Source organism: Rana temporaria, chromosome 5, assembly GCF_905171775.1.
Source record: "Rana temporaria chromosome 5, aRanTem1.1, whole genome shotgun sequence".
Classification (NCBI taxonomy): Eukaryota; Metazoa; Chordata; class Amphibia; order Anura; family Ranidae; genus Rana; species Rana temporaria.
Genome location: NC_053493.1, coordinates 328,842,523 through 328,858,072, shown reverse-complemented (window position 1 = coordinate 328,858,072; position 15,550 = coordinate 328,842,523). Strand labels below are relative to the sequence as shown.

Here is a 15,550-nt window from a genome sequence, read left to right as displayed (position 1 = left end):
CAGCACGGGTACTTAGAAGTAACCCGGTGCTACATACATATATATATATATATATATAATGAGGTGCATCCCATATACTACCACATACAAGTGTGAGGGGAAAGTGATATAGAGGGTAATTCCCATGCACAGCTCATGACTGCTGACATTCCTCCACATATCACTATGTAAGCTCCAGGTGAATGTATTCCCACACACAGCCTTCTATTAAAGAGTCTTCTACATTCCAACCGAGACCTGGAGTCCCAGCATAGCCTAATGCCCGCCATTCCCTCCCTCTTCAGGGCGCACATTGGGCGCCAACATTATATAACACACGACGTATCTCCATCTCCCAGCTCAGCCGCCTATCAGCACACTGAGCACAGCGCCAGCCCGGGAAATCTCGCGAGTCCCGCCCCGCTTCCATGTTGCCACGTTCAAAGATTCCCGAACGTAGCGTGGATTCAGACGTGAAATCCGAGAGCCGGCTCAGGCCACGCCCACTATTGTGCATGACTGGGATCACAGACCAGGGAGTGCTCGGCTTTTCGGGGCGTGGCCTCGTAGCTAGGCCAGCCCAAGTTCCTTTGCGATTGGCTGCCGCCTGCTGTCAATAGGTGAACCAGGGCGTGGCTGGTGAAAATCAGTGAACGAGGGAAGAAGGGTGATCACGTAACCAAGCGTGCCTCGGTCCAGCCAGTAATTCGGGGTTAAGGAGCAGATCAGTTCTTACAGCAGAGCCTTTCCTGCACGCAACCAGTACACCGCAGACATGAAACAGACCAGCGGCCCCAAGAGACACGGGAACCCAAGAGGAGGAAAGAGAGGTCCGCGTGAGTTTTGCCTGTCACATCCCATTCCTCTATGTCTGCTTAGGAACTACACATCCCAGCATGCCCAGCCAGGCACAGGCTGCTGGGGCATCATGGGAGTTGTAGTTGTGCACTGGATGCTGAATGTAGGAATGAATGAATGAATGGGGGGGTCTGGGCACCCTTCCTGCTGACCTGTCAGTGGGCACAGGACCAGGGCATTCCTCTATGGTGCACACCCATCTATTACTGACTGCTGGACGTTCCCCTTCATTAGGAGATGATGGCTCCAATCTGATTTCACCCAGGACACCAGGTTTACTAAGACTGGCAGCCAATCGGCTTCTAGCTTTCATTTGCAAAGTTTAACAGGACAAGCTGAAGCTGATTGGTTCCTATGCACAGCTGCTCCAGGTTTAGTACATTGCCCCCAGTGCGGTCAAAGGTGAAAAGTCTATAGACTGGACCCATCATAGGGTGTTGTATGAATGGTCAGCATGGTGTACTAGAACAGTCAGGTCAGAAAGAAAGTTTGGACTGATTTCTGAGTGTTGTGCAGTGATCAGGGTGCAGGTATTCCTAGGTTGTGTGATGGAAATGATGGGTGATCTACACGTGTGTGTGTGTGTGCTCCCAGATAGTAGTGGGATCTGCAGCGATCTGTCAGTGGTACAATCACACACGTGTTCTTTCATGCATTGCCTATGTCATGGTTAGCATGCTGCTCAGGTGTGTAAATCCTGCCCCTAGAGGTATGTGAGCTTAAAGCTGACCTCCAGGAATTATCATTTTCCATATCTCTATTGGACCAGCTTGGCTCGATGTAAGTTTGCATATCTGAAATCCGAAGGACCACAGGGGAAGCTGACCATCACTGTAGTAGCTGGTGGCACAGATGGTGATGGCTGCAATCTTCTAGGTTCTGCTTCCCCTCTGCACGCTGACCACAGGGGTTTGCTTGCTTGGCACATCTGCCATTCACAGAAAGTAATGTGTGTTTATTCAATGAGTACAAAGCGTTCTCCAATTGGATGAGGTGGAGAAAAGGGGTGGTGATTTCACAATCTCCACCTTGTCAAAGCGGAAACTGCCTTGTATTCATTGAAATAAAAATACTTGGGCGTTGATAAACTAATAGCTAGATTCAGGTACATTTGCTTAACTTTGCAGGGGCGGCGTAGCTTAAGGAATTTAAGCTACGCCGCCGTAAGTTAGCCAGGCAAGTACATGATTCACAATGTACTTGCCTGCTAAGTTACGGCGGTGTAGCCTAAATCGGCGGGCGTAAGGGCGCCTAATTCAAATGTGTTTGAGGGGTGCGTGTTTTATGTTAATGGGGCTTGACCTTACGGTTTTTGCGAACTGCGCATGCGTCAGGCGCCTACATTTCCCAGTGTGCATTGCGGCTAAGTACGCCGCACGGGCCTTTTGATTTTGACGTAAATCCCGATTCACGGACGACTTACGCAAACGACGTAAAAAATTTGAATTTCGATGCGGGAACGGCGGCCATACTTAACATTACTATTCCATGTAGGGCTAAGCTCTAACTTTAGACGGCCTATCTCTAACGTAAACGGCGTAAAAGTACTGCGTCGGCCGGGCGTACATTCGTGAAGCGGCGTATCTACTCATTTACATATTCTACGCCGACCGCAATGGAAGCGCCACCTAGCGGCCATTCAAAATATTGCAACCTAAGATAGGACGGCGTGCGCCGTCCTATCTTAGATATGTTTAAGCGTATCTCTGTTTGAGCATACACTTAAACATAAGTCGGCGTAGATTCTGAGTTAGGTCGGCTTATCTACTGATAAGCCGGCCTAACTCTTACTGAATCTACCTATAAATCTAGAGTGCAAACTCTGGTACACCTCTGCATAGAAACCAATCAGCTTTCAGGTTTTATTCCTAAAGCAGTTGTAAACCGCTAGTGGTATAAAAATAAATCCTGCAAGGCAGTGTCATAATGGCTTTGTATGCATCGCATACTGGTACATTGTGAGAAACTTACCTTAGAGCAGAGGCCTCAAACTGGTGGCCCTCCAGCTGTTGGGAAACTAAAAATCCATAAGGCATTGCAAGGCTGATGGTTACAAGCATGACGCCCACAGGCAAAGGCATGATGGGACTTGTAGTTTTCCCAACAGCTAGAGGGCTGCCAGTTTGAGACCCCTGCCTTAGAGCGAAGTCCTCCGGTGACATCTTCACTTGGTCTTCCTTCTGGGTTTGCAGCCTCCAGATACATGAGTGACCGGGGGTGCGATGACACCACTCCCGCGGGCCGCTGTTTCCCCGCACAGGCTCTGAAGGTCCTCCGGCTGCATGCACTCTGAATGTCTCCTAAACTGCGCAAGTTTAGAGATAATCACAGTACCTACAGGTAAGCCTTAATATAGGTTTTCCTGTAGGTACAAGTGGTGTAACAGAGTTTACAGTGATTCTCAAGTCAGGTGTCTTTATTTAAATATATTTTTTTAATTCAATCTTAATGCATACACATACACATACACACGTCCAGTGTGCAGCAGCACCCCTAGAAGTTTAAAAAACCTTGAGCGCCGCTCACAGCGATATTTAAGCGGAGCTCTTCAGCCACTTTTCAAGCACTTCGTAAAAGCGCTGCTCATTAACTTCAATGGGCAGGGACGTTTTGGTAGCTTGTACAGTGCTCCCAAACCGCCCCAGAGATGCTGCTTTCAGGACTTTTTCTAATGTCCCGCATGTGCACCGCTCCAGTGTGAAAGCACTCGGGCATTCACATTTGGGAGGCAGTTTTCAGGTGCTATTTCTAGCGCTAAAATGCCTGAATACCGCCTCACTGTGAAAGGGGTCTTTAACCACTTGAGATCTGTGCTATGGTCGAAAGACGTCCACAGCGCGGCTCTCAAGTCCCGGGTGGACCTCTTCGGGCGTCCTATTGTTGTCATTCCCTGTGTGCGCCGCTGGGGGCGCGCAGCATGGAAACAACGTGCCCGGCGCATCGCTCGGGAGCCGATGCGAGTGCCTGGCAGCCGCGATGTCCGCCAGACACCCGCGATCGTCGGTAACACAGCAGGACGTGGAGCTCTGTGTGTAAACACAGAGCTCCACGTGCTGTGAGGGAGAGAGGAGACCAATGCTGCGTCCCTTTACATAGGGACACAGCATCGGTCACCTCCCCCAGTTAGTCCCCTCCCCCACACAGTAAGAACACAATGAGGGGAATACATTTAACCCCTTCCTCACCCCCTAGTGTTAACCCCTTCACTGCCAGTCACATTTATACAGTAATTAGTGCATTTTTATAGCACTGATCGCTGTATAAATGTGAATGGTCCCAAAATTGTGTCAAAAGTGTCCGATACGTCCGCCGCAATATCGCAGCCCTGACAAAAATATCGCAAATCGCCGCCATTACAAGTAAAAGAAAAAAAAATCAAATCTATCCCCCATTTTGTAGGTGCTATAACTTTTGCCCAAACCAGTCGCTTATTGCGATTTTGTAAAAAAAAAAAAAAACGTCGAAAAATACGTATCGGCCTTAACTGAGAAAAAAAAATAGTTTAAAAAAAAAATGGGATATTTATTATAGCAACAAGTAAAAAATATATATATATTTTTTTAAATTGTCGCTCTTTTTTTGTTTATAGCGCAAAAAATAAAAACCGCAGAGGTGATCAAATACCACCAAAAGAAAGCTCTATTTGTGGGAAAAAAAGGACGTCAATTTTGTTTGGGAGCCACGTCGCACGACCGCGCAATTGTCAGTTAAAGCGACGCAGTGCCGGAAGCTGAAATTTTGCCCAGTAAGCAAGTGGTTAGACACTTAAATTGAACACGCTGATTGGCTATCACACAAAGCTGCCTCAGATTTTAACACTTTGACCCCTTTTCACATGTGCAGATCCCGCAAGGATCCGTTTTTAAACACCCGCTTGCTTGGAGCAATCCCCATTGATCCGGCAGATGACAGGTCTGTCTCTGCACACTGTGCAGAGACGGACCAGTCAGATCTCCACTCTCCTCTATGGGAATGAAAATGAATGAAATGGGAATGAAAACTAACCGTCTGTTTGTTTGTTTTCATCTGATACGCCAGACGGATGCAAAATAGGGTTTGCACCCATCATGTTTTAGCATAAAGGATCGGGTGTCCGCGCACATGTCACTGCTGACATCCGACGCTCCATAGAAGTACATGAAGCGCCCGTTCAGATCCGCCTGAAAAAACTGTCAGGCGGATCTGACCGGTCCGTACGCGTGAAAGGGACCTTTAGTAAATGAAGCCCATTGTGTTCTGTGAATGGTGGAGGTGCCGAGCGAGTGACTCCCTGTGCTCAGTCTGCAGAGGGGCAGCTGCTTGTACAGCACACAGAAGATTATGGCGATCGTTGTATGTAGCATGGTTGATTTACATTACCCCCAGCAGCCCTCTGGATATCAGATATGGATACTTGCATTCAGCCAAGCTGGGCCAGTGTTGGTATGCAGAAAATATAATAATCCAGGAAATCCCCTTTAGGAATGTCTGACTTCTGCATCACTGAGCTAGAACAGCCATGCTGATGGGGAAGACAGAGGGAGAGTCGGCACTCCTGATCTGCACATGTGTTCAGGTCAGCGCCTCAGCATGTTGTTGTTGTTGTTGTTGTTGTTATACAGGATTTATATAGCGCCAACAGTTTGCGCAGCGCTTTACATCAGGGAAGACAGTACAGTCTCAATACAGGAGGGATCAGAGGGCCCTGCTTGTTAGAGTCCTTTGCATCAGCCAGACGGCTGGTATTTTCAGGAGGTGAGTATGGACAGACTTACCGTATTTTCCGGCGTATAAGACGACCCCCTAATTTTCCAGGAAAAATGTTGGTTTTGGGATATACTCACTGTATAAGACTACCCATTTCTTACTAGTGTTTCTGGAAGCTGAGGGGTAGCCAGAACCGCTGACAGACACAGGCTTTTTCAAATCTCTCTGTGCCATTACATTACATTCCTCTCTGTGCCAATCATTGCCCCTCTCTGTGCCATCACTTGCCCCTCTCTGTGCCATCACCGCAAACAGACAGTGCAATCACTCACGTTTTTGTGTGAATAGACAGGCGGTGACAGTCTCCGTGCTGCGCGCGTCAATGATTTGAAAGCCGCGCCTTCTCTTCAGAGTGTTCTGTGATAGAACACAAATTTTCCCACCAGCGCCTCTGTTCTGTTTTACGCCTATCCCGGACGTTTTCTCATCTCGTCCGAGGATAAGAAGGCATCTGTGATAGGAGGAACACAGAACAGAGGCGCTGCTGGGAAGATTTGTGTTCCGCCTATCACAGAACACTCTGAAGAGAAGGAGCGTCTTTTAAATCATTGACGCTCGCAGCACGGAGACCGTACCCGGCGTATAAGAAGACCCCCGACTTTGGATGCATTTTTTTGCATCCAGAAAGTCGTCTTATACGCCGGAAAATATGGTATTCTCTCCCTGCATGCTTCATTTACCTGCAGACATGCATCCTATAGGAATGAGTGGTACTGCACCTAATACATATCATAATTTTTATTTTTTAAAGGAGGGGGTGGGATATTTTTCTGTGTGCAATTGTAGTCCGGGGATCCTCAGATTTGTGCCATGAATGTGCCCATACGATAAAACACATTGCATATAGATATAAATAAAATTGAATGGGTTCTTCTAGCTCCAGGCAGGCCTAAAATCCTAATTGCTGTGTGCATTCGTACCTAGTAATTATATACATTGCAGTCACATACAATTATGGGGAAGACAATTAGCCCAGGTGGGTAAATTGCAGTCATGCAGCGTTTCAGTCATGACTAATCTTTCCTCCTCCGTGGAGGATTCCTGCACTATGAATGCAGAGAATGAATTAGACGGCCGTGTCCTCAGGTATAGAGGAAATCCTTCCCATGTGGCTCCCCATCCCATGTTCACGTGTCAGTATGGAGGGGGCTGAGCGATCCGAGGAGGAGTCTTAGGAGAAGCAGATGTTTGAAGTTTGCACCTCCCTGCTGTGTAAGGGAGACGGTAGCATTAAGCTGTGATCCAGATGTGGCAGCAGGCCTTTCCTGGATCATTGTGTGTGTGTGTGTGTGTGTGTGTGTATATATAATTACACGTGTGTGTGTGTGTGTGTCTGTGTGTATGTATATATAATTACACGTGTGTGTCCCTTTTTTGTTGTATAAAGCTCTGCAGTGACATTGCACTCATTAGCACAGATGCAGAGTCATCCATCTCGGGATCATTTTGCAGACATTCCTACTAGTTATTCTTCAACCAGGAAAGGTGACTGCAGTTTATAGCACAATGACGTGTATTTGCTCTAGTTGCACACAGTCACCTTTCATCTACTTGTTATCTGTCTGAATTCATGTTGGGTGACTATGTTTGTTCAGCTTCAGTGTAAAATGTAATCTTCTTTATTACCATTCTGTGCATCGCCTTTGGATTGGTTCCCTTCTGGCCTATTCTGGACAATTGCATAAGCCAGTCTTGGTGTTGCCTAAGTATCTCAAAGGCCGTTGAAGCTGAGGATCTGGCTGCAGACACGGATTACGTCTGTGATAATATGCTTGTAGTAACTGCTTTTCCTGAGGTCAGCTCTCGTCCAGCCATGGAGGAGTACAAAGAACAGGACTGCTGAGGATCAGAAAAGCTTTAGCTATTGTTGGGTACAAACGTAGGGATCCCAGGTTGGTACCCATCACTATGAGTATAATAATACTTTCTATACAGTTCCCCACTTTAAAGTGGGTCTTGGCCCTGGTTCACATTGGTAGTGGTACGATTTGAGATGCGATATGACATGTCAGATCACATCTCAAATTGTCGGCAATGGCAGCGTCTTAATTGGTGCAGCGCCGCATCTGATTTCGGGCCGCTATTTACATTGACATCTGTGCAGAAACCTGCACAGATGTCTCTGTAATCGCGGCCGAAATCGTGCGAGTTCAGCTGAACTCACACGGCTTCACTCCCGCAGCCCAGTGTGAACCTGGGCTCCAAGGGGTAGAAAAACCTCCTGTGATGCAGCTGCCTCCCCAGTGCCCTACTTTTACTTCCCTGAACCCAGTCTTTCCCGCGACGGGGATGAGCACACCAGCTCCAGCTGGTGTATTGGGTCCTGATTGGATAGATCTATGGCGGCGCAGCCATTGACTCCCGCTGCTGTCAATCAAATCCAATGACGCTGTGTCAGTAGACCTAGCAGCAGAACAGGGGAGTGTGCCCACACGAGTGCCCTGAGGGAGAGCACTTCTCCAACAGGGCATTCGAAGAGGAGGCGTGCCGCTGAGGGACCCCAGAAGAAGAGGATCGGGTCACTCTGTGCAAAGCCAATTGCACTGAGGAGGTAAGTATGACATGTTGGTTACCATTCACACTTGTAGGACTTCACACAACTTTGGATGTGACCTGTTGCCCTCTGAAAAGTCGGACCTACTGTTGCAAGTAAAAAAAAAAAAAAAAATATATATATATATATATATATTTTCAGTTATGACTTTCATGCAACTTTTTAGGGTTAACATTGAAGTCTATAGCCCTCAAGTTGCATTAAAGTCAGACCAAAGTGGTGCATGAACTACTTTGACATCGCTATGTCTTTAAGTCGCACATATGAATGGTTATCATTGGAAAACATGGGGTGCGACTTGTCATGTGACTTTGATGTCCAAAATTGTATGACAAGTGTGAATGGGATGTAAAGGGGAAATTCCACTTTCTGCGGAAATGCTGTTTTAAGATCGGGAGGGTAGTAGAATCGCAATTTCGATACTTAACGATTAGTTGTGCAGCTCCAGGGAGCGGGTACCTAGTTTTGATACCTAGGTTCTCATTCCCACTTCTGTTTGTATTGCCTAGGTGATCCAAGCAGAAATTAATCTCCATGTTTCCCCGTACCCTTCTGGGACACGTCGCAGATCCCAGAAGACTGCGTGACTATTCTCAAACCACAGCGCGGCTCACGCATGCGCAACTGAAAGCTGGCTATGAAGCCTCAAGGGGTCACAGCCGGCTTCCCACACTAAATATGCCAACACCCGAAGAATGGGTTGGTGAGGATGGCGCTGGATGCCTGGACAGGTAAGTGTCCTATTAACAGTCAGAAGCTACTGTACAGTATTTGTAGCTGCAGACTTTTAATATATTCTTTCTAGGGTGGTGATCTCTAAAAGCTCAGTCAACTTTTCTTATTGAGGGTGTAACATGAATCGTGGTCACAGTCCACAGCCCCACACCTAACCCCTCCACGTATGGAATCTGGGGGTTCTCAGCCATCACTCGCTGATTTCTGTCTGATTTGGGTTGTGCACATTTGTGTTACACTCTGCCAGCACAGCCATGCCATTCATTCAGAGTTGTAGATGGGGGGGGGGGAAACTACAAGTACCATCTGCCACAGCAGCAGAGGGACATGCAGTTCTCCATTGAGCCCAAGAGTAGTCCACTGCTACTTCCACCAGCTCCATAACTGAAGGTCTTCACCTGGCTGGAGGAATGGTCTGCAGGAGCCAGAGCACTGCACTTGCATCTCGCTGCCCACGGTTGCAATGCTTTGCTGACTCATGCGTCAAAATAAGTGCATGTTGTGGATTTCCTTTATCTTTCTTTTTTTTTTATTACAGTATGGGTTAATTTTTATTATTTTGCAAAAGGCGGAATTTATCTTTAATCTGCCCCAGAATTTAAAACCCAGCTGAAGAAGGAAATGTATTGTTATGGTGAAGGAAGATTGACACTGAGTATCTGTCAGGTGATTGTCTGCTGGAATCCACCTAAAATATGAGCAGCAATATAACTCACCACACCTGCTAACTTTTTAAAGTTCAGTTCGCGCAAAACTGATATCCATCTGTCATAACTCATAAGGAAATAATACGACCTGTATTAACTAATTTAGCTGTCATTCACACTGTTGTAGCGCTTCATAGATATGCGCTTCCTCGTGTATAGGGCAGGCCAATCCACTTCAATGGGCTGCTCTACACTTTGCAGAGAAGCTCAAGTATCTTTGAGCTTTGAAGGTGTGCTCTTAAAAACTTTACGCATTTTTGATTGCTGCAGGGGTTTTGGGGAAGTGGTGGGGGGCAGAGGGCTTCAGATTTAAGCTGGGTTCACACTGCCATTGGATGCGGTTTGCAGCCAGGGTCTGGTGCGTCCCTGTTCTCCATTTCACGGACAAATCAGTTCAAAATATTTGCCTGAATTCACCCCTGAAACAGAGCCAAAGATGCACAGGACCTCTGTGCTTGTCGCTTCTCCGCCACAACTGAGATATGTGAACCGGTGTTCTATCAAGAAATGCCCTCCATCAAAAAATGCGTTTGGGTCTGCACATGCGCAGTATGCAACGTCACTAACGTCGCTAATATGTTGATCAGCTGGAGTGATGTCAATACGGCACATGCACAGACCATCAGACGATCTGCTAAGCGCAGAGAGAGAATTAAATTGTCAGATTCGGTCTCACTGTTGCGGGTGGGTTTTGGCTGTATTTAACGGCGTGTTTTCTGTCTGTTGCACAGCAGCTTAAGTGTGTCTAAGGGCGGGTTAAAATGCACACAAAATCCACCCTTCAACATGCCCACAACCCGCCCGGCAATAGCGAGGCAGAATCTGACAATTCATCGGATACTGCCTCTGACGATCTGCGCATGCACAGTGTTGAAGTCATATCATGACTTTGTGTACTGCGCATTCGCAGACCCATCGGAGGCATTTTTCGACAGAGGGCATTTCTCAATAGAAAACTGGCTCAATAGAGAGCCGGTCACAATTTCCTGTCATGCAAATTGGATGCAGAAAATCCACATCTAATTCGCACTAGTGTGAACTCTGCCTTAAACTAGGACAAGGGACAGTACTCATTGCATGGAAGTACCATCGTTTGTGTTAATTAAAAATAAATGGCTTTAAGAGGAATAAATAGAAGGGTGCCAAGAGGAAGTTATACCACCATTAAAATACGGTATATTCCATCTATATTATATTTCTTTTATATTTGAGAGCTTTCCCAGCATGTCCATTCATTGCAGTGAAGAAGTGGCTGGAAATTGTCGGGCTGAAAAGTGAGCTCAGTAAAGTGGCAGTAATAGAGTTGTGTGGTTCAGTGCATCACAAAACAACACAATGTACAAGAGCTGATTTAGCTGAAGCTTGGCTGAAAAGAGGACATTCCAACTTTGAAGAATATTGCAATGTTTCATTAACCCTTTCATCATGCACGTGTTTTGGACCAGTCAGAGTGCATATGGGGAAACTAAAATTCTGTGCTACTCAGGCGACTCTTTTTTTTCCCGAAGTTGCCGAAACTTGAAGACACAGATATGAATGGTATTTATTGGAAATGTAATACAGTGTAACAGGAATGTAATTGGAAATCTCCCAATGGGGACACCAGGTCTGATGACCTGGGGATGCCCAAGGAATTCTCTTAATTTGCATGGATTTTCTCTCTTTGGCTATGGGACAGGAAGTGAAGGGAAATCTTAATGGGACACAGATGGCAAAAAAAAAAACTGGCGGTGTTATAATCCTCCCTTAAGGCCCGTACACACGATCGGATTTTCTCCCAAACGTCTTCCAGGACAGCCAATGAGACCTGGGGCTCCTCCTACCAGGACAGGAAACACGTTGCCCCCACCAGATAAAAGGGCGGTCCTCCAGGCCCCATGTCAGTATTGGTGTTTCCTCCGGACGGGAGGGTAACATGTTTCCTGGAACTGGTTCCCCTAGGTCTCAAGAGCATGGCTCCCTGGGCAATAGGGTGAATTTTCCTACCTCTTCCTTAGGTCCCAGAGCGGCACATCCACCAGGGCAGTTGGTTCTGTGACTGCTGTCCCTGCGTCTCAGTGCATGTGGAATGCCAGCACCGTGATACCGTGATGTCGTTGATGCTCCCTCCTGCAAAACCACGTGGTTTCCTGCTTCTGCGGTGTCGGCTTTTTCCCCTGTCAAACAGCCAGGCTGGAGCATGCAGGGGAAGGAGGAAGCCGCGTGCAGTGATGGGCGGAACTTGCGTTCCAAGCTGGCTCAAAGGAAGTTCCCAGAGGGGTCACTTTCGGGGCGTGTGACGTCAACGGGCGCTGGAGGCGCTAGTTCCAGTCTCGGAACGGCGCGAACAGGGACACTGGGAGGCTGGTCGTTTGATAGTGAAAACCAGCAAAGGCTGCGGACCACTTCAGGGGCAGGATGGACTCATTCGAGATACCTGCGCAGGCGGAATCAAGCCCTAACACCAGCTCCTCACAGGTAAGCCTGAAGTGGAAGTACTTTCTTGCACATACTGTGAGTGTCTTTCCCTTGTAACTAGTAGGGACTAGGTGAAGGGGGCACATTTTCTTTCTCCTGCACAGGGTGTAATGGAGGGTATGTGGCTAAGAGATTCACAGGGTCATTTTGTTCTCTTGCAGGCCAAGACTCAGGACAAAGCCCAAGCGCAGCCACCAAAAAAGAAATGTGCAGTGTGCGGAAGTCAACTGAGCTCCTCATGGAGTAAACCAGTTTGCTGCTCCTGTATTTCAGGCCTAGTAAAAGATGACCCGGTAGCCTCGTGCCAGAAAATACTGACTTCAGTTAGTGATGAACTTAAATCTACTTTTAGCTCTTTCAAAACTCTAATTGATAAATTTCAGGCTCCCACAGAAGGTCTGTCTTCAAACAGAAAAGCTTCAGATAGTAGTATTCCGCAACAGGGTGTGGAGAGCGAAGACTCTGAGGCTGAAGCCAGATCTACCCGTTCTTCTCCTGAAGAATCAGGGTTGGATACAGGGCCCAGGAATAGAGAATCTTCTAGGGGCTCAAGGTTTAAGTTGTCTTTGGAAGACGTGGATAACTTATTAAAGACTATCTATACAACTCTTGAAATGGAAGAGTAGGTACAATTGTCTAAACATGACCTTATGTACAAAGGTTAGTACAAAAAGAAATCTAAAGTCTTTCCAGTGCACAGTTCCCTCCTTGATACTATCAAGCTGGAGTGGGAAAATCCAGAGAGAAAACCTTTCTTTTCTGGTAACCTAAAAAAAGGTTTCCATTTGATGAGGATGCAGCGCAGCCATGGAATCCAAAGTTAGACGCGCCTCTTTAAAAATGTTCCAAAAAATTTGCACCTGGCGTTTGATATGGGCACGCTTAAGGACCCGATGGACAAGAGAGGAGATATTCTTCTTCACAGAGCCTGGGATTCAGCTATGGGAAATCTCAAACCGGCTCTGGGCTCCACTTGTGTAGCCATAAACCTGGAAGAATGGCTCACAGATACAAACCCATCTGTTGGCAGGTACCCCTGGGGAAGAGATTCTAAAATGTTTTCCTCTCCTTTTTAGTGCAGTGGGTTTTTTAGCTGATTCTTCCGCAGTCTGTAAGAATAACAGTCAGGACCTCAGCTTTAGTGAATTCAGCCAGGCAAAGCCTTTGGCTCAAAACCTGGTCAGGTGATGCAGCCTCCAAATTGCGCCTATATGGACTTCCCTTAACAGGGGATCATCTTTTTGGCCCAGGTCTACAGGAGGCACTGGAACGTACGGCCGATAGGGGGGGAAAAGAAAAAAAAAAAAGGTCTTTCCAGAAAACAAGAAGCAGACAGCCAGAAAAAAAATTGTGGCCAAATTAGGCAGCAAGGTCCTAGAAAAAAGGAAAACAGGCCCAAACAACATTGGGCTGGGCAGAGGTAGAGGGGGTGTTTTGTTTAACACACCTCAACAGCCCGCCAAGCCACAGTGACCAGCATCTTCCTGTGGGAGGAAGATTGAGGGTGTTTTTCCCACAGTGGGCAGCAGTCACCTCAAGTCCCTTCATCCTGGATCTAGTGGCAAATGGGTACAGGCTGGAATTCTCCTGCCAACCACCAGAGCGACTATTGATCACCTCTCCTCCCAAAGATCGGGAAAAGGCAAGGGCTCTGTGTCTCCAAATGGGAGACTTGCTAGATCAGAAAGTCCTGATTCCTGTTCCCCGCTCAGATCAGAACAAAGGGTTTTATTCCAATATTTTTGTTATCAGAAAGCCGTCAGGAAAGTATTGGCTTATTCTGAATCTTCGGTCTCTAAACCGATCGATCAGGTACAAGCACTTCCGTATGGAGACGGTGTTCTCAATCAGAAGCCTGCTTTACCCAAACTGCTTCATGGCCACTTTGGACTTAAGGGATGCTTACCTGCATGTCCCGATCCATCCAGCATTCCAAAGTTTTTTTTGAGAATAGCTGTCAAAATGGGCACAGAAATCCTGGAACTTTCAGTTTCAAGCCCTCCCCTTCGGTCTGTCCTCAGCCCCACGCATTTTCACAAAAATGTTGGGAGAGGCACTGGCTCCGCTGAGGTTAAAGGCGATCACTATCATCCATTACCTGGACGACCTCCTAATAGTGGCAGAGTCTTGCCAAAAATTACTAACGGATCTCCAGACGGTACAGGACTTCCATTAATCCCTAGGCTGGCTGATAAACAGGGAGAAGTCTTCCCTAAATCCAGCCCAGAAGGTGAAGTATCGGCTACGATTTTTGCTCAGTAAACCAAAAAGATGATGGTGCAAGCAGTTTCAGCCTTACAGACCAATCAGTTGGTCTCGCTGAGGGACATTTCAAGGACGGTAGTTCTGATGACCTCGTGTTTCCCTGCAGTGCCATGGGCAAGATTCCATCAAAGACCATTGCAGATGTTTCTCCTGAGAAACTGGGATGGAGTCAAGAGCTCTGTTACCTACCAAGGTAAAAAGAAGCTTGTGGTGGTGGAGGACAAATCTTCACCTAAAAAGAGGCTTGCCATGGTCCATTCCTGTATCCAAGAGGATCACGACGGACGTAAGTTCCTGGGGATGGGGAGCACACCTCAGCGACAGTCGCACAGGGAAATTGGTCCTTGAGGGAAGCAAGAGCTTCATCGAATCAAAGAGAGCTCCTAGCGGTTCAGAGAGCCCTGCAGGTTTTTCAGTCGGAAATCAGGGGTCACAATCTCCAGGTCCTATCCGACAATATTGCGACGGTTGCGTACCTCAACAAACAGGGAGGCACGAGGAGTCGGGCTCTTCAAGCAATTGCCCAGGAAATGTTGTCATGGGCAGAAGGGAATCTAGCCTCAATTACAGCAGTGCACCTAAAGGGGACGCAAAACTGTTTGGCAGACTATCTCAGTCGCCACAGGGTGGAGCGAGACAATTGGTCGCTTCATCCAGAGGTATTTGCTGAGATCACCGACAAATGGGGTTGTCCCAAAGCAGACCTGTTCGCAAATCGGGACAACCGTAAGACAGGAGTTCTTTTCTCTAAACCCAGCAGATCAATCACTGGGGATCGATGCTCTGGCGAATCTGTGGCCATTCGACCTCTGCTACGCCTTCCCGCCGATCAGACTTATTTCGGAAGTGCTCCAGAAGTTTCTCCTAGAAGAAACGGACCTTATTCTGATCGCCCCCTTTTGGCCCAAGAGGCCATGGTTTTCCCTGCTACAGACTCTGGTCTCGGAGCCTCCACTGAGGCTTCAGAAGAGAGAGGACTTGCTGTCGCAGGGTCCAGTATCGCACCCACAGGTGGTTTCCTTAAACTTGACGGCTTGGTATCTGTCTGAAAGCCCCTGAGCCCTCAGTATCTTTTCTTCACAGTAATCAAAACTGGTGAGAAAACCAGTCACTAGAGCCATATATTCCAAAGTTTGGAAAAAGTTTCATTTATGGTTGTCTGAAAACCAAAGATCAACGCATGATGTTCCTTCTATTTTGTAATTTTTTCAAGAGGGTGTCGACAAGGGTCTTTCAGTTAGTACCTTGA

General features: G+C 47.3%; 1 protein-coding gene across 4 annotated transcripts in view; it reads left to right on the top strand.

The window, feature by feature from the left end:
- Positions 1-595: 595 nt before the first annotated feature.
- The window catches only part of ASPH (aspartate beta-hydroxylase), a 253,502-nt gene continuing 238,547 nt past the window's right edge, over positions 596-15,550 (top strand). For 2 of the 4 annotated variants that reach the window (XM_040354262.1, XM_040354261.1), the window contains exon 1: positions 596-809. In XM_040354262.1, coding sequence (XP_040210196.1) covers positions 755-809 — 55 coding nt within the window. In that variant the 5' untranslated portion in view covers positions 596-754. Of the gene's footprint in view, positions 816-15,550 lie in introns of all 4 variants that reach the window. The other 2 variants (XM_040354260.1, XM_040354264.1) reach the window with 2 other exon arrangements.